This window comes from Dipodomys spectabilis, unplaced genomic scaffold (assembly GCF_019054845.1).
Source record: "Dipodomys spectabilis isolate Male_0828 unplaced genomic scaffold, ASM1905484v1 ptg000146l, whole genome shotgun sequence".
NCBI lineage: Eukaryota > Metazoa > Chordata > Mammalia > Rodentia > Heteromyidae > Dipodomys > Dipodomys spectabilis.
This window is the reverse complement of record NW_024870823.1, coordinates 143,345-170,027: the sequence shown is the minus strand read 5'-3', so window position 1 is coordinate 170,027 and position 26,683 is coordinate 143,345. Positions and strand designations below refer to the sequence as shown.

Genomic DNA, 26,683 nt, shown 5'->3' with positions numbered 1-26,683 from the left:
ATAAAGACTAGGAGGGTCTTATCCTGGAGAGGATCAAATTGATCATAATCATTAAAGTATGAGATCTAAAATGAGGAAATTAAGGACATCCTATTACTTAGATTTCTAGTAGAATTATTCCCTAACAAAACTCACATATACATCCAGTCTGACACATTGGAAGAATGCCATTTTATGCTATTGAGTTTAACCAAGAGCATAAGATTCTTGCATTTCTCACAGGTTGTGGCATATCCTTTTACTATTCCTATGAGGTGAAAAAGGCAGTATTACATTTAACTCCAATTTTCAAATAAGGATATAGCGACTGAGTCTCTCCGTTGGCAACCCTATACCAAAGACATTCTAAGTTTACTAGCCTCTTATTCCTTTTTTTCCCCCCTAGTATAGGGGTTTGAATTCAGGGCCTTTGCCTGCTCAGCTTACATGCTTGGATGTTGTTCTATCCCTTAAATTATGTCTCTTGCTTGGCTTTTTGCTGGTAGTTTTGGAGACAATGCCTTGCAGTTTTTGCTTGGGTAGACTTTGAATCATTATCCTTTGGATCTCAGCCTTCTGAGTTGCAAAGACCATAGGCATGAGCTACCAGTGACTGGCTCTCTGCCTTCTTATGTTTTGAACTAGCACCTTATTACTAAAACATGCAACATGGTTTTAACTATAAACAAGGAGTACAAGAAAAAATATTTCACTGTTTTGCAGTGGTGGGATTATGGTTGCTTAATTATTTTTTTTTTTTTACAGGTTCAAATCTTTAGCTTAATTCTTTCATCTTGTTAAAATGTTATGTTAAGAACACAAATAACAGGCTGGGACGTTGGCTCAGTGGTAGAGTGCTTGCCTCACATGCATGAGGCCCTGGGTTTGATTCTTCACCACCACATAAGTAGAAAAATCCAGAAGTGTTGCTGTGGCTCAAGTGGTAGGGCTCTAGCATTGAGCTGAAGAGCTGAGGGACGGCACCCAGGCTCAGAGTTCAGACCCCATGACCAACAAAAAACAAACAAAAACAAAAACACAAATAATGCAATGCCTCTAAATCAGTGATGCTGAGGACTGAGTCTGGATACACGGAAACTTATTTCTACTTTTCTAGCTCACATGTCTCTTCAAGTATTCCTGGGTGGTTCTGGTGTCTGGGCTTTATTGAAGCCCAGTGCGCCACAGTCAACTAGGGATTTGACCTAGCATTCTTTCCTGTGACAAGGTGATGCTGAGGATTCCCTTACCTGATGAGCTTCTGCAAAGTTCCCACGAAGGATGCAGGATGCTAGCAGTGACTCAGGTGGGGAGAACATCATGGGGATGAATGAACTTTGAGATTGGGGCTGTGACTGGCCATCCAGCTCATTCCATCTACACACACCACTCACGCTTCCCTCTGCAGGGACATAAGCGCGTGAGCAGTCAGGGAAAGCAAGAACTAAGACAACAGGATGCCACCTTTCATTAAAGTCTTATCTTCTCAAAGTCCTTCTCCAAAGGTCTGAAACAACCTTTCTTCATGTGAAGAGACAAACACATGACTCTCATCTTAGAACACAGAACGAATTGCTTCTTGTGTGTTTGCCTCTTAGGCATTTTTCTCTGCAGAGGAGTAGCTGAACTGGCAATGTAAACAGCACTTTCCCTTTTCCCAGCTGAAATCCGTTTGTCTGTGGACCCACTTTCTTGAACATAGGCATTTAAATAGGCTCATTCCTGGTTTTTACACCATGGAATATGACAGCTCTATTGGGGTAAAGCTGCTTAAATCTGACAACTGATTAGGGACCCACATACCTGAGGTACTTGTGCTCAGCTCACTACTTGTACTTTCCAGGGACAGGTTGGAGCCTCTGTCCAGTCCATCTAGAAGAATCAGGAAAAAGAGAAAAATCAATCTACTCCTTACACTGTAAAAAGTGTGATATCAGCTTACAAACCAAGATCTGGATAAACTGAATACTACACCAGCTGTACCTTTTATAGCAAGGGTTAAGTGCAGGTTTATTATGACCACAGAGTTCCCTTTGGTAGTAGTTTATACCAATGGTTCCCAACTTGTGGGTTTTAGAGCTCCTGAAACTCTCAAGTGATTTCTAGGATCAAAAGCTGCTATCTTCTCTCTAAGACTAGCATTACTGTGAAAAAACAAAAGCAACCACAATTATGAAGCAGGAAACAATATAGTACAATAAAAGTTCACTATATTTTTCTGATACAGAAAAAGGTGTCCTCATACTTGAAAAGGAAACCAAAGTATAAGAGCTGGCCTGGCAAACACCAAACTGTTCAAAGACCTGGAGGAAATACTTCCAAGGCCAGGTTTCAAGAAGTGTTAGAGCTTACCAAGAAGGTTGTCTGTCCATTTGTGAGATCATATGGTGTTCTATCATTCAAGTCCACTTGAATCACTGTTTGTACTTGTAGAAGGAGCAGACAATCACAGGGGAGAGGTGATGGAAGTACATTCTTGGGCTAGATGGCCAAGTGGGTGCAAAATCTGCCTTCTGCCCCAGATCAATAACCAAGTGGCTTTGGGCTACCTTAGAAAATCAGCCTTGAGGTTTCTCTTATGGCATCTTCTTCTGCACTCAGTACGTTCACTTTCCTTATTGCACTTAATTGGAACCCACTCATTCTTTGATACCCAGTTCCATATTCAACGCCTTCATAAATTTTTTTCCATTACTTTGGAGGCTATGCTGATGCCCCCTTCTAAAAGAATTCTTTGTTTTGTGGTAGTACCTCAGTTCAGTTTGGCTTTTTGTGTATACTGGGTATATTGGTATATTATACATTCTTTGATGAAAAGACTTAGTTTATGCCTCATTCAAGATACCCAGTAATAATGTTTTGCTTGAGACAATTCTTATTTATAAATACACTCCTAAATAATGCCACTACATTTAATTCTTCTAGGAACTTATTAGTCACAAGACAAAATAGAAAAAGAGTTAATAGTACAGAATGACATGCTTCCCTTTCTACATAAAGAGTTTTTTATAATTAAATAAGAAAGATGAGCCCAATAGAAAAATGGACCTTATGCCCAGTCTGTTAATCCTAGCTTCTCAGAAAGCTGGGATCTGGAGGATTATGGTTTAAAGCCAGATGAAGCAGAAAAGTCTGAGAAACTGTCTTCAATCAAAATAACCAGCCAAAGAAGCTAGACCAGAAAGTGATAAAGTGCCAGCTGATTAAACAAACTGAGTAATTGAGAGGCCCTGAGTTCAAACTCCAATACCAGCAAAAGAAAAAAAAAGTCTTCAGGTATGATTTCATAGGTCACAGAAAAATGTTATTGGCTAATAAAGGTTAAAAAATTAAAGCCAGGTGCCGGTGGCTCACACCTGTAATCCTAGCTGCTCAGGAGGCTAAGATCTGAGGATCGCAGTTCAAAGCCAGCCTGGGAAGGAAAGTCCGTGAGACTCTTATCTCCAATTAAACACCAGAAAACTGGAAGTGGAGCTGTGGCTCAAGTGGTAGAGTGCTGGTCTTGAGCTCAAGAGCTGGAGGACAGCACCCAGGCCCAGAGTTTAAGCCCCATGACCAACTCTCAGATCCTCCCCAAAATTTCAAACTATAAAAATTAAACAATGAAATATCATTATTCTGTTAGCAATTTAAAATAATCTGATATTACTCAATGATAGTCAATATGTAAAGAGGCAATCACATATTTGTTAGAAATATATGAATTGGTCAACCTTTTTACACTGAGTTCTAAGGCAATTTGGTAATTCAGTATATATTGTATTTATTTTTGATGGTACCATGGTTTGAACTTAGGGCCCTGTGCTTGCTAGATAGGTGCTCTGCAACCTTAACCATGTCTATAATCCCCTCTTGTTTAAGGTTACTTTTCAGATAGAGCCTTCCCCTACCTCCCCTGGGGCCACCTAGATTGATTCTCTTTCTTTCCCCCTTGCCTAGCTAGAATTACAGGAGCATGTCACTACATCATCTTGTTTAATGAGCAAAGATCTAGAAAACTTTGCGTGGGATGATCCTGAACTGCAATTCTTTCTATCCTTGTCTCCTGAATAGTAAGGATGATAGGTATGTGCTACCACTCGGTATCTTTGACCTAGACACTCCGCTAGGAACTTACTCTAAACTCACAGAAGTATACACAAATATGCATAAGGTTGTTTACTGTAGCACTATTTTTTTTTTTTGGTCTGGTCCTGAGCCTGAACTCTGGGCCTGGGTGCTGTCCCTCAGCTCTTCAGCTCAAAGCTAGTACTCTACCACTTGTACCACAGTGCCACTTCTGGCTTTTTTTTTCTGCTTATGTGGTGCTGAGGAATCGAACCCAGGGCCTCATACATGCAAGACAAGCACTCTAACACTGAGTCACCTTCCCAGCCCCTGTAGCACTATTTTTTAATAGTGAAAAACTGGACACAACTGCAATGTCTATGAGCAGCTGTGTGTATACAGGGCAATGGGATATTAAGTAGCTTTTGAAATGTTAGGTGAAAGCAGTTTTTCTTAATATGTAGTATAGACCCATCTGTATGTGTAAAAGAATATAGTGAAAAAAGGCAGGTGGCAGTTCTTCACATATATACACACACACACACATATATATGTAATATATATAATACATCTGTATACATGAAAAGATATGCATATGTATGTACTTTGCATGGAAGATTTCTGGGAGGATATGTCAGAGACTATTAACAAGAGTTAACTTGGGATGGGGGGTGGCACTAATCTTATAACACTTTCATTTGTTCTGACCATGCGCTCCAGCTTGAAGAGGTAGTATTCCACTTGCCTGGTGTATGGAAATGAGGCATGAGGAAAGAGAATTCTTCAGTTTACCTGCCCGGCTTCTTTTTGTCCGCCGACCCCGTCGGAGACTAGAGTGCCGTGCAGCAATGGACCGGTATCTTCGGGATGGCTGCTTCTCTGAAACAGCAAACAAGGAGAGTGATCCCCTTTGATCTGACTCAGTTCCTTTAGGGAGACAGGGAGATAACCTATCCTGAGTGCTGAGATGGAGAGCACTATACCAGTGTTCTGATGCTGGTTGCTGGGGTGGTATCTTCAGTTGTGATGCCTATGACTCCTAACTTACTTCCTCCCAACTTGTTAGACCTACCAGTTCTATTCTTTTCTCTTACCTGAACCTTGGTTGCTTGTTACCACCTTATATCTCCACTGGGCCTCAGAGAGAATCTTGGAAAATTGGTGCAGGCGGGTCTGCAGTCCTTCTCTGCTTCCTAAGCAGCTCTGGCCTTCTAGCAGGGTTGCATTCTCAGGGGAGCTGTGGCTGCTGATCTCTTCCAGCTGCTCCTGAAGAAGCCTGAGGAAGGCCCCCATTGCAAATTCATCAGCCAGGAATCCACTGCTGCCACTAATAAAGTGCTTTAGATCCAAAAAGCAACTCCCATGAGGCTCTGAGAAACCATCTTTGAGCTCTGTCTTTAGGCAGTTTGGCACTGAATGTGCATGACCCCTGTGGGCGCCTAGGGAACTGTGTTCTGACTTCCTGTCAGGCTGTGCTATGTGTTGAGGGCTCTCAGATGGGGACCTCACATCCAAGGGGCCTTTCCCCTCAATGTCCTCATCCTCAGCATAATCCTCAGGCAGGTGAGGCTCTGGGTGAAGATCAGCAGAGGTGATGAGGAGCAATGAGAAGATGTTTTCAAGAAGTTCCAGGCACAAAGGGTCAGGGATCCTGCACAGGTACTGTTGACACTTGGCCAGGTATGTTGAGAAGAGATGAGAAGCACCTAAAGATGTAGGTAGAAGAAAAGAGAGGAAGTGAAAAGACAGAATGCACACATTAGCAACTTGGCTTGCTGGACTCGAGTCTCAGAACTTTAAACTTATTTCTTTATTTTTGTTTTAGCAAGGAGAAATTTACATCTGTGCAGAAGGGTGCTCGATCAGCCAAAAATCTGGCAAGCAAGCAAGAACACAGAACAGCTAGTCTGCTCTGACATTTATCTCTAATGCAACAGACCCTGACCCTCTGCTCAGACTTAAGGATAGCTCACTGAACACTTGTTATTTTGTTTCTGCTTTTAAAATATAATTCTTGGGGCTGAGAAGGTGGCTCAGTGGTAGAGTGCTTGCCTTGCATGCATGAGGCCCTGGGTTCGATTCCTCAGCACCACATAAGCAGAAATAAAAAAGCTGGAAGTGGTGCTATGGCTCAAGCAGTAGAGCGCTAGCCTTGAGCTGAAGAGTTGAGGAACAGCGCCCAGGCCCCGAGTTCAGGCCCCACGACTGGACCCCCTCCCCCCCCCCAAAAAAATAAAAATAAAATATAATTCTTTTTTTTTTGTTACAGACACTTCATGTTTTAGTTCCAGTAATGAAGTTGGTGTGCAGACTCTATGGTCCTCACACCTGTTTCTCTTCTTCCTTTCCTTTTTCCTCTCACTCCCCCGCTTTCTCACTTCCCTTCTTCTCCACGCCTTTCCTTCCTTCCTGCTCCTCTCCCTCTCCCTCCCTCCTTCCTTCCTTCAAAACAGACTCTTATTATATAGCTCAGGCTGTATTTAAACTTGTAATTCTCTTACCTCATCTTTCAAGTGATGGGATTAAAGATATACATCATCATGCCCTACTCCTCAGTTCTATTTTACGTATGATCACAAGTTGCCTAGACCTTACAAGAAAACATTCTGTAGTAAAAATTGCTCATGCTCAGAAGTGAATGTCTAATCTGAAGTAAGAGAGAGATAACTGAGCAATAATAGGCAATAATTGGCTGGAAATGTGGCTTAGCGGTAGAGTACTTGCCTAGCATGCATGAAGCCCTGGGTTTGATTACTCAGTACCACATATACAGAAAGCCAGATGTGGCATTACGGCTCAAGTGGTAGAGTGCTTAGCTTTGAGCAAAAGAAGCTCAGGGACAGTGCTCAGGCCCTGAGTTCAAGCCCCAGGACTGGCCAAAAAAAAAAAAGGAATGAGAAGTTATTAAGAAAAACAAGGGAGGATAGGCCACTAGGTTGGCATTTCTCACACTACAGATTACAACTCATTGAAATCAACTTAGAGGGTTGCACTGAAAGGATGAAATGAAATCTGATGTAGTGTCTGTCTGTAACTCAAGTACTCATGAGGCTGAAGTGGAAGGACTGAGAGTTTGAGGTTAGCTTGGGTTACGTTAGGTTATGTTGAAACTCAAGCTTACATAAGTAGAGGAAAAAAAATACAAAACAGAAAAATAACCACAACTTAATCATAAGTGTTCTTTTAGAAGAATAAAACTTAGTTTCGGTTTATATATCACATATATACATATGCATGCACATACATAGAAAAAGCTGCATGCCTTGGTAAAAACTGCAGTGTGATGTGAAATGTGAAAGCAAGCAAGCAAGAAAGACAGTGTTTGGCAAACACTACACTAAGTGATCAAATTCCATTAAAGTTTAAACTAGTCTTTTCCTTCAATCCTGGTGAGAAAAGATAACCACAGGAAACACTGGGGGGAGCTCACAGCATCTGCCAAGGATTGGGGAGTGCGGCACCTGGGGCGGGGAGAGAGTCCTTGGATGGCTCTGCAGTTGAGGCCAGGTCCTCAGAAGGGCTGTCTTTGCAGTCCCGGCACTGGGAGTGCTGATGTGAGTTTACACAGAGGGCATAGATGGCATACTTCATAGCACAGAAACCCTGGTAGAGTGTCAGGTTCTGGCACTGGCTCAGGTGCTCAGGGACTGAAGCTTCAGCTGAATCTGAGATGTAGAGAGAAATAGGCTTTAGAGTTAAATATTTTTCAGGCACAAGCAGCAATCATGAGCTGAAGCAGAAACTATACTTGTAAGTTCTTACCCTTTTTACTTTTTGTGAGTCTGATCTGTGTTCCTTTCCAGAACTTTCTCCTATTCAGCATCACACTAGTCCCCTTCAATTATTTTCCTCCATCAACCCTGCATCTACATGTCTCACCACCTCTACATGGCGTTGTTGTCCAGGGCCAGTACTTGAACTTTAGCCCGTTATTTCTCTTCTTTTAGCCTTTTCAAGTTCAGTGTCATGTGTATCTCAGTGGATTACTAGGGATCAGACTTATAATATTTCTCTGGAGAGCTTTTGTACTTGTGTGTGGGGGTTGGAAATCTAGATGCTTCAGAAAATCCGCTAAACAAGTTGTGTTTTTTTCCAGAAACAAACATGGAATGTGGTAACACTGGTTTTACAATCAGTGGTAGAACTTTTGAAATACAAATTAAGGCGGGTATTAGTAGTTCATGCCAGGCTACTGAGGAGGCTGATTTGAGGATCACAGTTCAAAGCCAGCCTGAGTAAGAAAGTCTGTGGGACTCTTATCTCCAATTAACCAGCAAATCTCTGGAAACTGAGGTGTTGTTTAAGTGCTAAAGCATACACCAAGCTAGCTGAGCAAGTAAGAGGCCTTGAATTTAAACTCATTACCATCAAACTGGGAAATATCTACTGTCAGAGAGAAAGATGATTACTTTTATATTTGAGTATTCTTGGCCCGTGAAGGCAGATTGTGATTATACTATATTGTGACTTTTGACAGCAAAAAGCAAGGTCTTGAATTTTACTCAAAGATCAAAGGCTAAAATGAGTTTTCATTAGTGTTCTAGGCAAGTCTTTCCTCTAAAATTCTTGATCTGTTCACTAGATATGAAGGAGATATGGGAGGAAAAGAAGGTACAAAATGTACTATAACAAAACTTATGGTGCATGAAGTCACTCAACAAGAATAGCTATAAACTCTTGACACTGGTTATGGTGTAGATTCAGAGGGAAGTTTCTAGTTCTGTTTCACAGTGATTAGGATATGCTAGTGGGTCCTAAGATGATTCCACAGGACAAAGGATGTGAGATCAAGTCCAGGGGATATTTCTTCTACCTCCCCAAGGAAGGTGAGGAATGCTTCCATGTTCCATAATCTGACTGGGATAAACAAGGATAGCTCAGAGGGCACATGCTAGACCCCTCTCTCTCTTTTTTTTTGTCAGTTGTGGGGCTTGAACTCTGAGCTTGGGCGCTGTCCGTGCGCTCTTCAGCTCAAGGCAAGCACTCTACTGCTTGAGCCACAGCGCCACTTCCAGTTTTCTAGTGGTTTATTGGAGATAAGAGTCTCACGGACTTTCCTGCCCAGGCTGGCTTTGAACGTGATCCTCAGATCTTAGCCTCCTGAGTAGCTAGGATTACAGGAGAGAGCCACCGGCACCCAGCTTAGACCCCTCTCTTGACAGATATTTCAACAATAACATCTAGATAAATCTGATGCAGGAGGAAATGTACAAGAGCCCCGTGAGAGGGAATCCTGTCTCAAGTGTTCTATTGCCAACTCACCATGTTCTTGAGGGAGGTCTTTGGCTGGTACTTTCTGTAAGAGCTTGAGAACCTCTTCCTCCCTGAGGCCTGGAAGGTTCGTAAGGTGATGGAGAGAATAGAGCACTGAGTGGCTGTCTCCACCATGCAAATGATACAGGAGATCTCTCTTTGGTATAGGGTGACTGAAAGAGAAAATTGGGAGGAGGCAGTTCACATTACTGTTTTTAAGAAAGACATTACTGTTCTGTTCCCTCTTGTTCTTCCTCTCTGGCCCAGTCACACAGGTTTTACTTCCTTAAACATGATTTTTTAGTAGGTCTAGAATACAATGTGCCATTTCTTTACCCTCGGGGAAGTACATCCGTTGAATCAGCTCCACTTTTTCTAGAAAGGACCACCTTTCTGGCCAGTGGGGTCTAGAAAGGGCCTGCAGGTAAATTTTGAAAAATATCTATCTTGTCTCAGTCTTTGCACTGACACAAGCATCTTTGGCTTGATTTTGGGCAAAGTCCCTTTGCCACTTCTTCTTCTGCCAATCCTGCTTCAGGAAGTTCTGGGGAGGTAGGTGAAGAACAAGAGAGGAATTCAAATCTAGATAGACTAAGTTATCAGGAGAAAGCAGGGCTTCCAAAATAGTTCAATGAGCAGTTATTGAGTAAAAATGTGACTCATCCAAGGTACAATGTGACTAAGAATATGGATGGCATTAACTTGTTGTATAACTTTGCTTAAGTTATTTTAATGGCTTTGGCCGTCAGTGTCCTACCTTTAAGAACATAGTTGTCTACCTCATAGGATTATTTTCAGGCTTTATCATTTATGTAAAGGGCTTACAGACAGAGTAAGTGCTTAGGAATGGGGAGCTATTTTTTAAAAATAATTATTTTTATGTTGAAATTATCTTCTAGTTATAACTTAATGGTCACAGAGAAGGTAATGATTATTTATGTGTTCTTTTTCCTGGTTTAATGCCTGGAACAATTATTCATGCCTGGTTAATAATATCAACTAAGAACACTGATGTGCTCTGTGTGTGGCCACACAGATAGAGCCCGGGGCTCAGTGTGCCCAATGGTGGGCAGGGGCTGACCACATAGGAGTTATACCTGCTCTGCTGGACACACCACTCCAAGACCTCTAGGTGAGCCCATAGTCCATCACAGGCATCCCTGAGGAACTCATCACAGCCTTGGCCCTGTGTTGGTACAACAGAAGAAAGAGATGACTCAGGCCTCTAGCATCAAGTGCTGTAACTAACTTTGGTACTGTACATTCTACTTAGGCTTGAGACCTCATGGTATTCATTTGTGGAGAAGCTGGGTGCAGGGGGCCAGTTACCTGGGTCCTGTGGAGTGTCTGGAGCAGCCTCTTAGCTGACTCAAGGCTCTGACAGTGTGTCCAGCCGAGGAGCACGAGCAGGTGACTGAGAGGCCTGAATTCTCTATCAAGCAGGTAGCCTAGGTTTGAGAAATCTTCCTCTTTCAACAGAGTTAGTGCTGTTACCTGCAAACCAAAGAAGGCTGCTGTAAGCAGCTTTGTAGACTAGAAAGAATGAAATCCAGCTGGCTGCTCAGTTGGGAAAGAATTTTTTTTGTGATTGTGTGTGTCGATTGTAGGGCTTGAACTCTGGGCCTGGGCGCTGTCCCTCAGCTCTTCAGCTCAAGGCTAGCACTCTACCACTTAAGCCACAGTACCACTTCTGGCTTTTCCTGTGTATGTGGTACTGAGGAATTGAACTTGGGGATTCAAGCATGTTAGCCAAGCACTGGGCTACATTTCCAGCCCTGGGAAAGAAACTTCTCAGGACAGCAGGGGCAGTTCTGATATGACAGAGTGGACTGTTAAGCAAATTAAATGTTCACAAAAGCATGAGACACTTAAGCCTCTTGAAGTCAGGGACTGACTTGTGTTGTGATCCTAGTTCCTAGCTCAACAATTGGTACTCAGGATAAGATTCATAAATATCTGTTGAAATGAAGTTTACTTGTAACCTAGAAGGAAAAACAGTAATCAAATACCTGTCAGTGCTTATGGAAGTAATCCTATCTATTCAAGAGGCTGAGATCTGAGGATTGAGTTTGAAGCCATCGCAGGCAGACAATTCTGAAATTCTTATCTCTAATTAAACACTAAAAAGCTGAAAGTGGAGATGTGGCTCAAGTAGTAGTAGAGTGATAGCCTTGAATGAGAAAGCTAAGTGATAGCTTGAGGCCCTTAGTTCAATTCCCAATATCAGACAATCCCCCCGCCCAAAAAACAACAACAAAAAGTTATAATCCTGCCATGATTCTTTCTCACATGCTCCAGGAAAGATGACACATCTCCAAATGTCCTATTTCCTATAGAGTAACTACAATTATAATTAAGAAGGGAACTGGTTCCCAGACCTTCCTCTATTTACCCTGGGACTATGGGAAGGACAGAACCAAATGACATTACTAATACACAGCTGTTGGATGGATGAGTGGGAGAGAAGTGAAGTACGGAAAAACCCAAGGAGATTTCTGGGTCCTTCTATGATGAAGAATAATTATGTTTGACTTACCAAGATCTGCTCAAGGAAGTGCTTGTTGTTGCTTAGGCAGTAGAAAAAGGTCACTTTCCAAGCTTGGGCTGGGTCAGGAGTGGAGAAGAGGGCCAGCATTACCCGGTCAGGATTTGGATGATCTGGTGAGACTGAATAACAAACTAGACAGGGTTATTGGGAAACCAAGAGCTCTTCTTTCCTATATCAGAGGCCATTTGAAAAACTAACTGATGTACGAGTTAGCACTATTTTTGTGTGTATGTATTAGTCCTGGGGCTTGAACTCAGGGCCTATGCACTGTCACTGAGCTTTTTTGCTCAAGGCTAATGCTCTACCACTTGAGCTATAACACCATTTCTTGCTTTTGTTGATTAATTGGAGATAAGAGCCTCACAGACAGATTTTTCCTGCCAGGGCTGGCAATCCTTATATCTCAGCCTCCTGGGTAGCTAGCTAGTATAAGCTACTAGTGCCTGGCTACAGCTTATCTTAAAGACATTTTTCTTCTCTCAGAAGCTTCTGGAGAGTTCTTTCCTGCAAAGTCTATTATGATACTTTTTTACTCTGCCCCTAGAAAAGTGGCACTTTTAGAAAAGAACATCTTAAGGCCAGGTGCTAGTGGCTCATGCCTATAATTCTAGCAACTAAGAAGGCTGAGATCTGAGACTGTGTTTTGAAGCCAGCCAGGACAGGAATGTCCAAGAGACTCTTATCTCCAGTTAATCACCAAAAGTAGAAGTAGAGATGTAGCTCAATTGGTACAGTGTGCCAACCTCGAGGAAAAAAAGGCTAAGGGATGGTGCCCAGGCCCTAAGTTCAAGCCTTAGAACTGGCGAAAGAAAGAAAGAAGGAAAAGAAGGAAGGAAGGAAGGAAGGAAGGAAGGAAGGAAAGAAGGAAGGAAAGAAGGAAAGAAGGAAGGAAGGAAGGAAGGAAGAAAGGAGAAGAAAGGAAAAGCACATCTCATCATTTTCACTCAGCCTCTCCTGTTAGAAGTCTTAAACAACAAGCAAGGCACCAGTCAGAAAAGCTGGTATACTGAAATTACCAAAACACATGAATCAGCAAAGGGAACATACTTTTTCCTGAAGTTGTGGCTCTTGGTAGCTTTTCTGTAACTTTCTCTGCATACGTGTGGCTGTAGAGGGATAACAGGCTACGTCCAGCTTTGTGTGTAAGGCAGCTGAGCAGCCGCTCCTCCTGTAGGGGACTCCGCTCAGTCCTGCAGGCCTCCAGGAGTTCTTCACACAGGACACACAACTCAACCCCAGATGGCTCTGCAGGACAACGCAGAGTCCGCAGGGCTCCATAGATGGCATCAACTACTCTAGAGGGCTCAGAGGCAGGGTCCTGCAGCGTTCGCAGTGCCTTTCGAATGAGGTCCACAAGTGCCTTCTGCAGAGGCCAGTGACAGGGGCTGGTGCCATCATCCTCCCCAAGCAGGAGCTCCAACAGGGCCTGAGCTAGCAAGGGTGCCTGCTTCAGAAGATCCCAGAGTAGAAACACAGCTTCGGAGCTGAGCCATGGGGTCCAATTCTCCTGCCTCTGACTTCTGCAAGGCACAGGGTCTACCGGGTCTTGTGCTAAAGTCTCATACAGCTCCTAAGTTGAGAATGAAGAAAGGGATGAGGGGTAGCCATGTCCAGAATACTATTACTTATATTAGCTGAGAGTTTAGTAGCATTAGCAAACATTTCTGTATGAGTTACTATATTCTAGCTACCATGTTCTTCTATAGAAGAATCAAATAAACTGAAGGGGAACATGTTACTATTATCTCCTTTTAACAAATGGGAAGATTGAGACTAACAAAAATTTAGTCAACTGTTCAAGGCTTCCATGCTCAAGCTGGTCCCTCTCCACTGCCCCCAAAATATGTAGAGAGGCCTGAATTGGAAACCATAAATTCATATAGGAGACTGGTTAGGTATTTATTATGCAGTAAAGACAATTTTTTTTTTTTTGGGGTCCAGTCGTGGAGCCTGAACTCTGGCCCTGGGCGCTGTCCCTCAGCTCTTCAGCTCAAGGCTAGCGCTCTACCACTTGGGCCACAGCGCCACTTCCGGCTTTTTTCTTTTTGCTTATGTGGTGCTGAGGAACTGAACCCAGGGCCTCAGGCATGCAAGGCAAGTGCTCTACCACTAGCCACCTTCCCAGCCCCATGGGCAGTAAAGACATTCTTAAGGAATCGTTTATTTCTTATCTTCTGATAAAATCTTTTTGTTTGAATGTATCCTTCAAAAGTTTACCCTTGGCAAGGTAGTGCATGCTGGTGATCCTAGAACTTGGGAAGCTAAGGCAGGAGGATCTATCTAGTCTTTGAAGCCATTCAGAGATGCCTCCTTATTAACTGCAAGAATGTGAGAGAACTCACAAGTGCAAGTTTCCACCTTAAATTCTACTATAAATATGTCACTGGCCTGGGAAGTATGGTGCAATGGCTGAGAAATTTCCTAGCATGTCCAAGACCTAGGGTTGATTCCTTGTACCACAAAAACAAACAAACAATAAAAAAGAAAAAAAGAAAAGAAATTGGGGCCTCAGAGCATACCTCAGGCATTTGAAGTAGTAACTGATATATGTTATATAAATACAGATAATACTTAGTTGGAATCTGCCCCAGCAAGTTGTTGTAAGGATTAACTATAGTGTATCTATAATAAGAAAAGGTAGTCATCAAGTTCCAGTTTCTCTCTCCCTTCATATTCTCTACCATCTACTGAACAAAAGTTCAATCATTTCAGTTTCAATTCAAGTTATATATAATAATTTTGGACAATCCACCTCATGGTGGATTACCCCAGTCCCCCCACCCTTTTTTTTTTTTTTTGCCAGTTATGGGGCTTGAACTCAGGTCCTGGGTACTGTTCCTGAGCGTCTTTTGTGCAAGGCTAGCACTCTACCACTTGAGACACAGTGCTACTTCCCTCCTACTTTTTCTGCTTATGTGGTACTAAGGAACTGACCTGGGGCTTCATCCATGCTAGGCAAGCACTCTATCACTGAGCCATATTCCCAGCCCTGTATTACCCCATTTTTAAACTCTCCATTTTGCCTCCCTGAAAACACATCTTGGAGAATAGTCTGTTAGTGTCAGAAACTTGAACTGGTTGAGTACACAGAGGGCTCCAGGGCTTACTCTCACCTTAAGGTGGTTCTCTGGAATGTCACCTTGGAGATCTTCAGACAAAAAAAGAAACTCAAGCTTTCTCCGGAAAAGAGCAGGGAATAACTTCTAGAAGAATGGATAAGAAGGTAGCATAGACATTAGGCATATGCTTTCACTAACAAACCATAAGTAAATATTTCTCTTTGGTTAGTCTTATTTTGATTAGTTCTCTAAGGCAAAGTACTTCAGCCATTAAATTCCTAGATTTGTTTTCAGATACTTTTCTTTATAACAAAAATTGCTAAACTTGTATTGATCCTAATAACTAAAATATAAAACTCATACTTAATCAGCCTCAAATTCTACTGTTAGTTTATGTGAACTTCCTTTCCTCCCTCCGTCCCCATTCTCTTAGCTGCCTGCCTGCCTTTCTTTCCTTGGTGTGTCCAAAACACTGATTGTTGGTAAGCCTGAGATTCTGCTCACACAGTCCTCTTTTGGGCCAAGTCTCTGTTTTGGGTATTCACCATCCACTGTATATCAATTGGAGAAGGAAGGCAAAGGGGCCAGGATCTAATGTCCATTAAATATTTATGTGCCAGGTAATATGTACCATATTTTAAACTTTCACTTAAATTTTAAACCCAATCCACAGCACATAGTTATGTGTTTGAAAAAAAAAAACACCTTTACTAGAGGTGAAACGGTTGGGAAGTTTCTCAGATTATTACAAACAGGAAAAAGAAAAAGTGATTCTTAGTGTATGAGTTTGTGTATTTTACAGTGCTGTGGACCTCTGGCATGCTAGGCAACTAAGCACACTCTCATTTTTGTGTTTTTTTTTTTTTTTTTTCCTTCGGTCATTGTGGGGCCTGGACTCTGGGCCTGGGCACTGTCCCTCAGCTCTTCAGCTCAAAGCTAGCGCTCTCCCACTTGAGCCACAGCACAGGGCCACTTCTGACTTTTTCTGCTTATGTGGTGCTGAGGAATCGAACCCAGGGCCTCATGCATGCAAGGCAAGCACTCTACCACTGAACTACCTTCCCAGCCCTGTTTTTGTGTTTTTGAGATAGGTCTTGCTATGTTGACCAGCCTGGTCTCAAACTCTTGCTTCAGATTCCCAAACGGCTGGGAGTACAGATGTCTATGCCATTGCACCCAGTGTCTATTAATATGATATGCTATTGGTAAGGGATAATGTATAAGCAGAGAGAAAGCCTGTATTCTTTCTATACTCAAATATCTCAAAATAATTTCCCTTAGCCAGGTGCCAGTTGCTCATCCTTATAATAGCTACCCAAGAGGCTGAGATCTGAGGATCATGGTTTGAACCAGTTTGAGTATGAAAGTTCATAAGACTCTTATCGTTAATCTTTCCAAAGAATAGTTTTATTGGAAGGCAAGAAACAGTTGCAGGAGTGTGTGTGAGAGAGAGAGAGAGAGAGAGAGAGAGTGTGTGTGTGTGTGTGTGTGTGAGAGAGAGAGAGAGAGACAGAGAGAGAGAGAGAGATGTTAAACACAAGTTTACACTTCCTCCACTTATTTGTTATTCATCTCAACACAGGTATTCTTGGTCCAAAATCATATTACTTCTTGGTGTGTGTGCCAATATTGAGAGTTAAACTCAGGGTCTCACACTTAACTTGTCATTTTCACTCAGCTTGAGCCACAGCTCCATTTCTGGCTTTCTGCTGGTTAACTGGAGATAACAATTTCCGATTTGTTTGCCTGGATAGGCTACAAACCATGATCCTCAGATCTCAGCCTCTTGAGTAACTAGAAGTAGAAGCATGAGTCACCAGTGCCTGACTTCACTGTGTAATCTTGAAGGACCAAAGTGAAGATTTCTGTTTGTGCTTCCTACCAGATAAAGGAAATGCTGATACTTTTTTTTTTTAAGATATACTTTTATTTATTAACCAATCCTGTGTGCTATGGACATGGAGGTTACTCTGTTTCCTTCTATTAAAATAGCTTATAGCTGGGTGCTGGTGGTTCATGCCTGTAATTCTAGCTACTCAGAAGGCTGAGGTCTGATGAGTCAGCCCAGGCACACGACAGTAGAGACTTTTTTTTGGTCCAGTCGTGGGCCTGAACTCTGGGCCTGGGCACTGTCCCTCAGCTCTTCAGCTCAAGGCTAGCGCTCTACCACTTGAGCCACAGCGCCACTTCCAGCTTTTTTCTTTTTGCTTATGTGGTGCTGAGGAATCGATCCCAGGGCCTCAGGCATGTAAGGCAAGCGCTCTACCACTGAGCCACCTTCCCAGCCCTAGAGACTTTTATATCCAATTAATCACCAAAAAGCTAAAGCTTTTTGACTGACTCAAGTGGTAGAATAGCCTTGAGCAAAAAAACTAAGCAAGAGCACGAGGTCCTGTGTTCAATCCCCAGTATCAATACAATTTCCTAACAATGAGTATCTCTGAAGCTATATCTTCACACACATGTAGAGATAAGCCATTTCAAGATGAAGAAAGAGAAGACAAAAGTAAATGAAGGAAAGGAAAAATAGAACCACTGTTTTACCAAACAACTAAGAGGTCAACTTTGGGCAGAAGGTAGGAGCCTGGAAAAGAACAGGCAGCAAATTTCTAGAACAGGAAGTCACTTCCAGGATTGTGACCAGCCTCATATAGAACAGCACTGAGAATGCAATTTAAAACCTTGGTCCTTATGATCAAGTTTTAAAATTCCCAGAACCGTAAAAATATTCCCATAGCTGTTTAACTAAATGTTACTATAGCTTTAAAGACCAAATAATCATGATATGGAAAAAACAAGAACAAGTTTTGGTCTCTGCTTAAGGAGGCAGGGAAGTAAAATCTACCACCTGATGTGGTTGAGCAACTGTCTAGAAAATAAGCAACCAATCAGGCATAAACCAAGCAAACAGCCTTCACTGAGAGGAAAGTTCATTTGGTTTGGCAAGTTTCACATTTGTAATGGGGAAATATTTAATCAGTGACATGATTTTTCTTTTCTCTTTGAAGAGACCATTGATCTCAAGATTTTTTTTCTTTTAAATCTGATGCTTAATTATCCTAGGTTTCATTATTTTTCCAGTCTTACTTCTTTTATTTTCCATTCAGTCATCCTGTTACATCTCTCTGCTAGATAACTGGATAAACCTTGGATAACAGATAGCTTAAGAAACCACTCTTTGGCAGCTATTTGAAGAAGTGTCATGCAAAAATGAAACTTAAGACTAAATTCTAATGAATAGCAGGAATGAAAAGAAGAGAAACAAGGCTAATTGACAGACTTATAAAAAATTAATTTCACTGTCTATGGTTGTTGCATACCTGTAATTCTAGCACTAGACAGGGTGAAGCAGAATAGGATTTCAAGGCCAGCCTTGAAATATAGCCTTGGGCTATATAGCAAGATCCTGTCACTCATAAACAAACAAATTTTGCTATTTTTAAGTTCACTTAAACTGAACAATGTTGAGGTAGAAAAGAGAATTGAGATTTTGATTTCAAATCTAGTTCTAGCTCTCTTTATCCTTGGTCAATCATTTCCCTTAAGTTAGAAGCTATTTAGCTTAATTTTTTGGGGAGGGGGCATAATGTGGTAGAGGCAGGTTCTCACTACATTGCCTAGGCTAGCCTGGAACTCTTGGATCTAGTGTTCTTTCTGACTCCCAAGCAGCTGGACCTTCAGGTATGTACCACTGTGCTTGAGACATCACTTAGTTTTAGACTCAAGATGAAATTGTATCAGAGAAACCCTTTTTTTTTTTTTTGTTTTGGTTGGTGGTGGGGCTTGAACTCTGGGCTTGGGCACTGTCCTTGTGCTCTTCAGCTCAAGGCTAGCTCAAGGCTAGTGCTCTACCTCTAGAGCCACAGTGCCACTTCCTGTTTTCTGAGTGGTTTATTGGAGATAAGGGTCTCATGGTCTTTCCTCCCTGGGCTGGCTTTGAACCATGATCTTTAGATCTCAGCTTTCTGAGTAGCTAGGATTGCAGGTATGAGTCACTGGTGCCCAGCTGAAGATACTCTTTCTTTCAACAGGAAAAGCATTTCCTTATCAGTTTTATTCCACTATTAATTTGTTTTCCACGATTTTTATATTTATGGATTATTTTACTTAATAATTAATGAGGATAAATTTGTAAGATTTCACCGTAGTAGACTAGTGAAAATAATTTTTAGATGAAAAGCCAAGTTTCAATTGAGCTCATCTTGTACTACTTGAGTGCTGAACAGAGCTGAATGTTATAGGTTCATATTTTATTTTTTATCTTGTTACTTTTACTAAGTTTCATAGAATACACTTCACAAAACTCATCATAGCGGTTAACAAAATGGCCTTAGTTGAAAAAGTGTTATATGTCAATATATGTTAGTGATTTAATGAATGAATGTGGGAAAGGCAACAGCAAAAACACTTAAAAATATTCTTACTGTCAATACTGAGAAAGATTACAAACAACTCCACAGTAAAGGACAAAGGTGAAATTCCATTACTATTCTTAAGTCCTTCTCAGTCTTGATTGTAGGCAAACGTTAAATGTGAACGTATTTACCTTTTCATGAGCCAACCATTTTTCCAGTACAAGAAGCCAAATCCAGGCTAACTTTTGAGGGTTGATGTCCTGCCCACATCTGAAAAGAGTGAAAAGGAAGATTTTGTAAAAAGGAGTTTTTACTGCCTTTTTTGTTATTGTCATTGTCCAAGGCATAGATTTCAATGCTCACTCCATCTTCAACAGGCAAGTCCTAATGAGAAAAATTTAACTACATGACAATTCAATAACACATTAGAACAGGTGTAGAGCTGGCAGGTTTCACCAGAAAATTCTTGGGCTGACTGGAAGTGTGGCTAAAGTGGTAGAGTGAAAAAAGCCAAGTGATAGTGTGAGGTACTAAGGTCAAGGCCCTGTTACTCAGTCAATTCTTAAGCTAGACAGTGGCTCAAGAAGTAGTACAAGGCCTCAAGTTCAAATCTCAGAACTGCTAATAAGACAAATCCTCTAAAATCCCAATTCCACTCCCATCATTTCTAAAAAAATGAGGTGACACTATGTTCCTCAGGCTAATCGATTTCCAACTGTTGGTTTTAGACTATCCTCCTGGCTCAGCTTCTTGAGAAGCTGGGACTACAGACATGTGTCATCATGCCAGGTTTGGTCTTTGAAAAACAAAAACCACTAAAGCCTTCCATTTTCTAAGTTAAGTACTCTACTATTTGAGCTATACCTCCAACCCCTCCTTTTTTTTTTTTGGTTGTTGTTTTTTTGTCGGTTGTGGTACTTGAACCACTGGCCTGGGCACTATTGACCCTTAGCTTAAGCTCAAGGTGAGCGCTCTACCTCTTGAGCCATAGCCACTTCCACTTTTCTGAGTGGTTTATTGGAGATAAGAGTCTCCCGGAGGGCTGGGAAGGTGGCTCAGTGGTAGAGCGCTTGCCTTGCATGCATGAGGCCCTGGGTTCGATTCCTCAGCACCACATAAGCAAAAAGAAAAAAGCCGGAAGTGGCTCTGTGGCTCAAGCGCTAGCCTTGAGCTGAAGAGCTGAGGGACAGCGCCCAGGCCCAGAGTTCAGGCCCCACGACCAGACCCCAAAAAAAAAAAAAAAAAAAGAGTCTCCCAGACTTTTCCTGCCTGGGCTGGCTTTGAACCTCAATCCTTAGATCTCTTCTTCCCCAGCAGCTAGGATTATAGGTCTGAGCCACCAGTTCTTATTTTTCTGATAGGGTATCTTCCTATTTGCTCAGGACTCGTCTTGGACTGCTACCCTATTACCTGGGATTTCAGGTGTATACCACCATATCCAGCTTATTTTTAAGTGTTAACATTATAGAGAAAATCATAATACCACATGCTACCTAATATACATTTTTGAGCACAGAAAATGAATAAAAATGAAATGAGGACACAAAAATTTTTTTTGGGGGTGGGGGGTTGGTCATGAGCCTTGAACTCTGGGCCTGAGCATTGTCCCTCAGCTCTTCAGCTAAAGGTGAGCACTCTACCACTAGAGCCATAGTGCCACTTCTAGTTTTCTGCTGGTTTATTGGAGATAAGTGTTTCATGGCCTTTTCCTGCCCGGGCTGGCTTTGAACTGTGATCCTCAGATCTCAGCCTCCTGAGTAGCTAGAATTATAGGTGCCTGATTTCAAAGCCTTTTTCTGAAGTCAGTAAATTTAGACAGTAACTTCTCAGAACACATACTTAAGGAAATACAAAGACTTTCTCTACTTGGTAGCTGCTGACAATACTTAAGCAGTATAACAAAGTAAGAACAATCCAGGGAAAAGACTAAAATAGTGCATTTGGTCCCCAAACAACTAGTTATTTTAATATGGCCATGAAGAATTCACTAAAAATCTATAATGGAGAAATGTGATTATTAGGATAGTATCAAGAGGTGAGAAATTCTTTTGTAGATATGCATAGTTCTGTATCTCTATTACTGTGTGAGTCGATATATGGATTCAAACTGCATAGGATTACAAATAAAAATATAGACTTAAAATATGATTAAAATAAGAATTCTAGTATAGTATAGCTAACAAGTAATATGCAAATGTCATTTAAAATATTTTACTAAAGCTATATAAATTGTTATAATTAGGGGAAACTGGGAAAATGGTACTATTTTTGCAAATTTCTGTGAGTCTAATTATTTCAAAGTAAGAAGAAAATACTTTTCAATATAGTTACACACACCATCTTCTTAATAAATAGGCACACTTCGGTGGCCAAATACTAAAAGTCGTACGGATTATGTATAGAAGTAAATTTTTAGAGAATGTGAAATACATCCTGCTTCTGCTAATTCTTCCTAGGATAATAGAGTGAGCCACAATAACCTGAGATCAAATACTGGAAACCAAGTGACTTCGGACCTGTGACCTCCCCCCTGGCTGTAGCAGATCCTTTACCTTAGCAGATACGGACATCGCACCAACGCCTGAAGTATGTCTTCCACCTCCTTAGGGATATCCCCTTGTCCCTCATGTAGCTGATGTACACATGCCTGTGCCAGCTCCCATTCTCCCCTCCGCAGGCATTCACAGAAAAATTCAAAAAGCTGCTTCTCAGTAGCACTCTCCTCTTTTCCAAATGGAAAATTCATGTTTCCCAGCCCAGAGTGCAGGGAGATAGAAAGAGATGCGTTACGCCGAATACATGATCAATGGTCTCATTCCTGGAGTACCTCCTAGAAACAATATACGAGATAAAAGGAGATGGCACTCCAGACAAAACCGCAATGCCTGACTGGACTGGGAAAGGAGGGACTTGGATTCTGAATTTTTTTTTCCCTTAAAGTTTCATTGGATCCCTCACTATCTCTTTTTTGAGATCTGTCACTCTTTTCCAGGGGTGCAATCCCGTCTCTACGCAGATCCTCTATTTAACAGTAGTACTACCAGTCTCCCGGGCCCCGGAGGGTAGACACGTAGGTCCACTTCCGTATTCTCTGCTGAACATTACTCCCAGTCGGGCAAGTCCCCAGGTGGGCGCCTCGGCCAGAGTGAGTAATCCGGCAGGAACCTCCCTCGTCCGAGCCCTTGGGTTAAGGAAGATGAATCTGAATCTGAACCCGAAAGCAGAGGAGGCCAGAGGAGGGCAGGGAGAAAAGGCGGAAAGCACACTCCCTATTCAGGGGGAGGAAAGCGCATCTGCCTTCAACCAGGGGTCTCACACTCACCGGCTCCGGGCTCCCAAAGCATTAGGCGTTCCCTTGCAGCCATGTTTGAGGCGAGTCAGGTGACTGATCCCACAGAGAACCGTGGGAGGGGGGGCGGTGACGACTGAGCGCGCCGCTCCTATTGGCTCACTGGAGAGGAAGATGCAAATTAAGTGCCCAACGTGTTTGAGTCACGTGACTCTGCCTCCCTCTTCCGCGCTCTCCCCCGCCCTCCCTCCAGGAAGGGTAAGCGGTTCTGAAAGCTGGCTGGCTACCTGGTGTGGGCCACGTGACAGGCCCTCCCCTTATACTATCATTTGTGCGTCCAGCTGGACTGGTGGTGGGCTTGCCCCTTTTTCTCTCTCTAGCATCTGAAGTCGACATTTCCCCAGTGCCAACTAGAGGCAGTGCTTTGACAGGATTCCTTTCTTCTACTTGGGCTCTTTTATAATCACAGAACTCTACACTTTGAATTCTCATCGTCTTCTGTTTTTCTTTCTTCATTTCTATTGCTTTATTTTGTTCTACCCCTGAATAAGGTGCTGCAGGTCATTTCAAGAGTGCAGACCAATACTTAAGATACAGTGGGGGCAACAGCATAAAGATAGCTAAATCATAAAGATAGCTAAATCGTAAAGATGCACAAAGCAGCTGGCACAGAAGAATCCAGAATGAGCAAACCAGGCACCCTGTAATCTGAGCTACTCTGGAGGCTGAGATTTGAGGATTGCGGTTTGAAGACAGCCAACTCTCCGGGAGACTCTTATCTCCAATTAACCACTAAAATGCCGAAGGTGGAGTTGAGTCTAGAGTGGCCGAGAACCAGCATTGAGCAAAAAAGCTCAGGGTCAGCGCCCAGGCGGAGTTCAAATTCCAGGACTGGCGCGCGCGCGCGCGCACACACACACACACACACACACACACACACACACACACACATGCACACACGAGCAAAGGCCTTTTTCGAAAAACCTAGGATTCTGAAATTACTGTCTCTCAACAGTTTATTATGCTTCATCTCCAAACGGCGCTTTAATGTCAAAGTTTCGACTCAGATTTTCCCGTTTGTGAGTTTCAACGTGAGCAATTTCTACAAGCCTTTTCTAATTGTTTTCGCCTCCATGGGTGGGGCGGGGACGGGGGCGGGGATTGGGCAGGAGGTGGTGGTGGTAGGGGGTAGTTGTGGTAAAGGTCAAATTAAAACAAACAAAAGCTATCTTCCAAAATAGATTAATAGATAAATATGTAAAAAAAAATCCGTATTGAGGATTGAACTCAGAGCCTTCCTAGCGCTTTACTAGCATTTGAGCCACGCCCGCCCTCCCGTTATTTTCCTTTTCGTTTCTCAGACGGTCTCCCACTGTGGATGGGCCTTAGACCCAGTCTTCTACCTCAGCCTCGCTACCTCAGTCTCACACCTCAGCTTGGATCACTATTACTGGCCCTTTAGGCAATTTTTAGATGTTGTGAAGCAAGAAAGAAAACAAAGAAAGTTCCGATCAAAGTTTGTCTTGCTTCACACTCAGCATCCTGACGTTTTCCCCCAGCGGATTCCGAGAATCTTTAAAAGGAGAAAGTAAGTGGGATTCATAGCGCCTAGGTGAGATGATTCGAACTACAATTCCCAGCGAGCAGCGGAACCAACCTGAACCAACCTACTTCTGATTGGATAAATGGTGAAGGTGTCCACCAATCACCGTTCAGGTTGTTGCTTTGTGGCGCTTTCCGCGGGAAACTGAATAGAGTTGCGGGGGAGGGCGGGGGGCGGGAGTTTGAAAGTTGGATGTTGCCCACCCGGCCGTGAAAGTTGCTTTGGGGGTGCGGTTGTAGGGAAGTGTGTGTGTTCGTTGTTTCCTGCTCCCTCCCTGGGCCTGTGGAGATTGAATAACGGGGTAGCGGAGAGGCTCTATTGGGTGCTGGGCACGCCCCCTTAAGCCGGTAGGGATCTTCAGGGTAGGCCTGCCTTGGGTCCCCGGGCTTCTGGCCTTCTCTGGGGAGGCGGGATGCTTGGAAGTGGCCTTATTGAACAATTCTATCTGTCTGTCTGTCTGTCTATCTACTTACCTACCTAACCTACCAGATTTTGGGTGAGGTTTTCACTCCCCCCCCCCCCCCCCCCCCCTTCCACTTGATGCAGTTTGGGATCTAGGCAGGGAGTCTGCCCTTAGGGGAGGTTTGGGGACTGTCTCACTTAAGACAGGGTTGAAAAATCCTAATCTGGAATCATGTTCTTGGATTCGAATGTTTGCCTCTCATTGGCTTGCTGTTTGCATGTTTCTCAGTAGTCTGTAAAATGAGAGATAAAACATCCAAAGCGCTTCGAACTGTCTCTAGCATATACTAACTGTTCAATAGTAGTGGTGGTTGTTATTTCTCAGCTTTCATTGGATAGCTAACATGTTTCAGCAAGAGTGAAATCTTGCATGTGAGAATGTAAGCAGCAAGAGTAAATTTCAGTTTGTAGATAACACCTACAATAAATACAATCTCATTTGATTCAGGTTTGTTCTGACAGAAAACGGCAAGTTTAAATATTATGGACTTACAGTGTCATGGTCAAATGGATAGTTCTCAGAGTTGGACTGTCTGGGTACAAATTCTGGAGGACAATAGATTAGCTGATATTTTTAGATTACTTTTCTCATGTCTAAAAAGGAACCAAGCTGGGTGCTGGTGGCTCACACCTGTAATCCTAGCTACCTTAGGAGGCTGAGATCTGAGGATCACAGTTCAAAACAAGCCCAGGCAAGAAAGTTGGTGAGACTCATCTCCAATTAACCAGCAGAAAATGAGAAGTGGTGCTGTGGCTCAAAGTGGTAGAGCACTAGCCTTGAGCTGAAGAGCTCAGGGACAGCACCCAGGCCCAGAGTTCAAGCCCATGACTGACAAAAATAAATAAATAAAAAGGAACCAATAATTTCCTTGTAGTCTTACTGGGAATATTAAATGTAATAATTAGGGTTAGGTTTTGGAACAATATTAAGTTGTACTTGAGAAATTTAGCTATTATTAGTACACTGCAATGGACAGACTTTCTTTCTTTTTTTTTTGGTTGGTCGTGGGGCTTGAACTCTGCGCTTGGGTGCTGTCCCTGCGCTCGGGTGCTGTCCCTGCGCTCCTCAGCTCAAGGCGAGTGCTCTACCGCTTGAGCCACAGCGTCACTTCCAATGGACAGATTTTCTAAGGAAAGGTTACGTTGGGAAATATCTCTTGAAAGTTAGTTAATTCAAATAAAATTTATAAATATCCTGATAACCTTAAGATGCTATATAAATGTCCATTAGGGTTACAGTTTTCTCTGTGCATGTCTAAACATGTTCTAATATTTAAAGCACTTTAAGATTCTATAGCCTTCCTTAATTTTTATCAGTAATCATTATGTTTCATTTTGCATCAATAGACGCTGTAGTAATTTATTATAGGCCATCCACTATAATAAATGTTACTTTGTGATGTTTCCTCTAGTTTTTTCCTTTCTTTGCTGGATCTGAAGGCATGAGTAGCAAGAAACTAAGACGAGTGGGTTTATCACAAGAGCTGTGTGACCGTCTGAGCAGACATCGTATTGTGACTTGTCAGGTAAAAGTCAAGTAATTTTTTTTTTTTAACCTAAGAACTTTTATGTACAAATTAACTGTTAAGAATACCTCAGCTGCGTGCTGGTGGCTCATGCCTGTAATCTTAGCTACTCAAGAGGCTGAGATCTGAGGATCACGGTTCAAAGCCAGCCCTGACAGAAAAGTCCATGAGACTCTTTATCTCCAATTAACCACCAGAAAACCAGAAGTGGCACTGTGGTGCAAGTGATAGAACGCTCACTTTGAGCTGAAGAGCTCAGGGACAGTGCCCAGGCCCAGTGTTTAAGCCCCATGACTGGAAAAAAAAATATACCTCAATACTATCTACTTAGGAGGCTGAGATCTGAAGATCACAGTTCAAAGCCGTCCTGGGCAGGAAATTCTGTGAGACTTATATCTCCAAGGAACTACTCAGAAAAAGCTGGAAGTGGTGCTATGGCTCAATGGTAGAGTGCTAGCCTTGAGCACAGAGAAGCTCAGGGACAGAGCCCAGGTCCAGAGTTCAAACCCCAAGACTGGCAAAAAAAAAAAGGAATGCCTTCGTAACTCTGCATCATGGATTA

The 26,683-nt window shown here is 42.5% G+C and overlaps 2 protein-coding genes across 4 annotated transcripts in view; one reads left to right on the top strand and one right to left on the bottom strand.

Annotated features, from left to right (window-relative positions):
• The window catches only part of Zfyve26 (zinc finger FYVE-type containing 26), a 71,292-nt gene extending 48,669 nt beyond the window's left edge, over nucleotides 1–22,623 (bottom strand). Inside the window, exons 1-14 of the mRNA XM_042691807.1 lie at nucleotides 22,564–22,623; nucleotides 21,794–22,071; nucleotides 19,433–19,511; nucleotides 14,941–15,030; nucleotides 12,875–13,397; nucleotides 11,816–11,946; nucleotides 10,609–10,773; nucleotides 10,377–10,465; nucleotides 9,289–9,452; nucleotides 7,488–7,691; nucleotides 5,121–5,732; nucleotides 4,819–4,905; nucleotides 1,783–1,851; nucleotides 1,230–1,381 (exon numbers count right to left, since the gene is read on the bottom strand). Of these exons, the coding sequence (XP_042547741.1) occupies nucleotides 1,230–1,381; nucleotides 1,783–1,851; nucleotides 4,819–4,905; nucleotides 5,121–5,732; nucleotides 7,488–7,691; nucleotides 9,289–9,452; nucleotides 10,377–10,465; nucleotides 10,609–10,773; nucleotides 11,816–11,946; nucleotides 12,875–13,397; nucleotides 14,941–15,030; nucleotides 19,433–19,511; nucleotides 21,794–21,987 (2,559 nt within the window). The 5' untranslated portion in view covers nucleotides 21,988–22,071; nucleotides 22,564–22,623. The remainder of the gene's footprint in view (nucleotides 1–1,229; nucleotides 1,382–1,782; nucleotides 1,852–4,818; nucleotides 4,906–5,120; nucleotides 5,733–7,487; nucleotides 7,692–9,288; nucleotides 9,453–10,376; nucleotides 10,466–10,608; nucleotides 10,774–11,815; nucleotides 11,947–12,874; nucleotides 13,398–14,940; nucleotides 15,031–19,432; nucleotides 19,512–21,793; nucleotides 22,072–22,563) is intronic.
• Nucleotides 22,624–24,321: 1,698 nt separating this feature from the next.
• Nucleotides 24,322–26,683, top strand: part of Rad51b (RAD51 paralog B) — a 77,984-nt gene continuing 75,622 nt past the window's right edge. For all 3 annotated transcript variants that reach the window (XM_042691837.1, XM_042691835.1, XM_042691836.1), the window contains exons 1-2: nucleotides 24,322–24,480; nucleotides 26,008–26,121. In XM_042691837.1, the coding sequence (XP_042547771.1) occupies nucleotides 26,038–26,121 (84 nt within the window). In that variant the 5' untranslated portion in view covers nucleotides 24,322–24,480; nucleotides 26,008–26,037. The remainder of the gene's footprint in view (nucleotides 24,481–26,007; nucleotides 26,122–26,683) is intronic.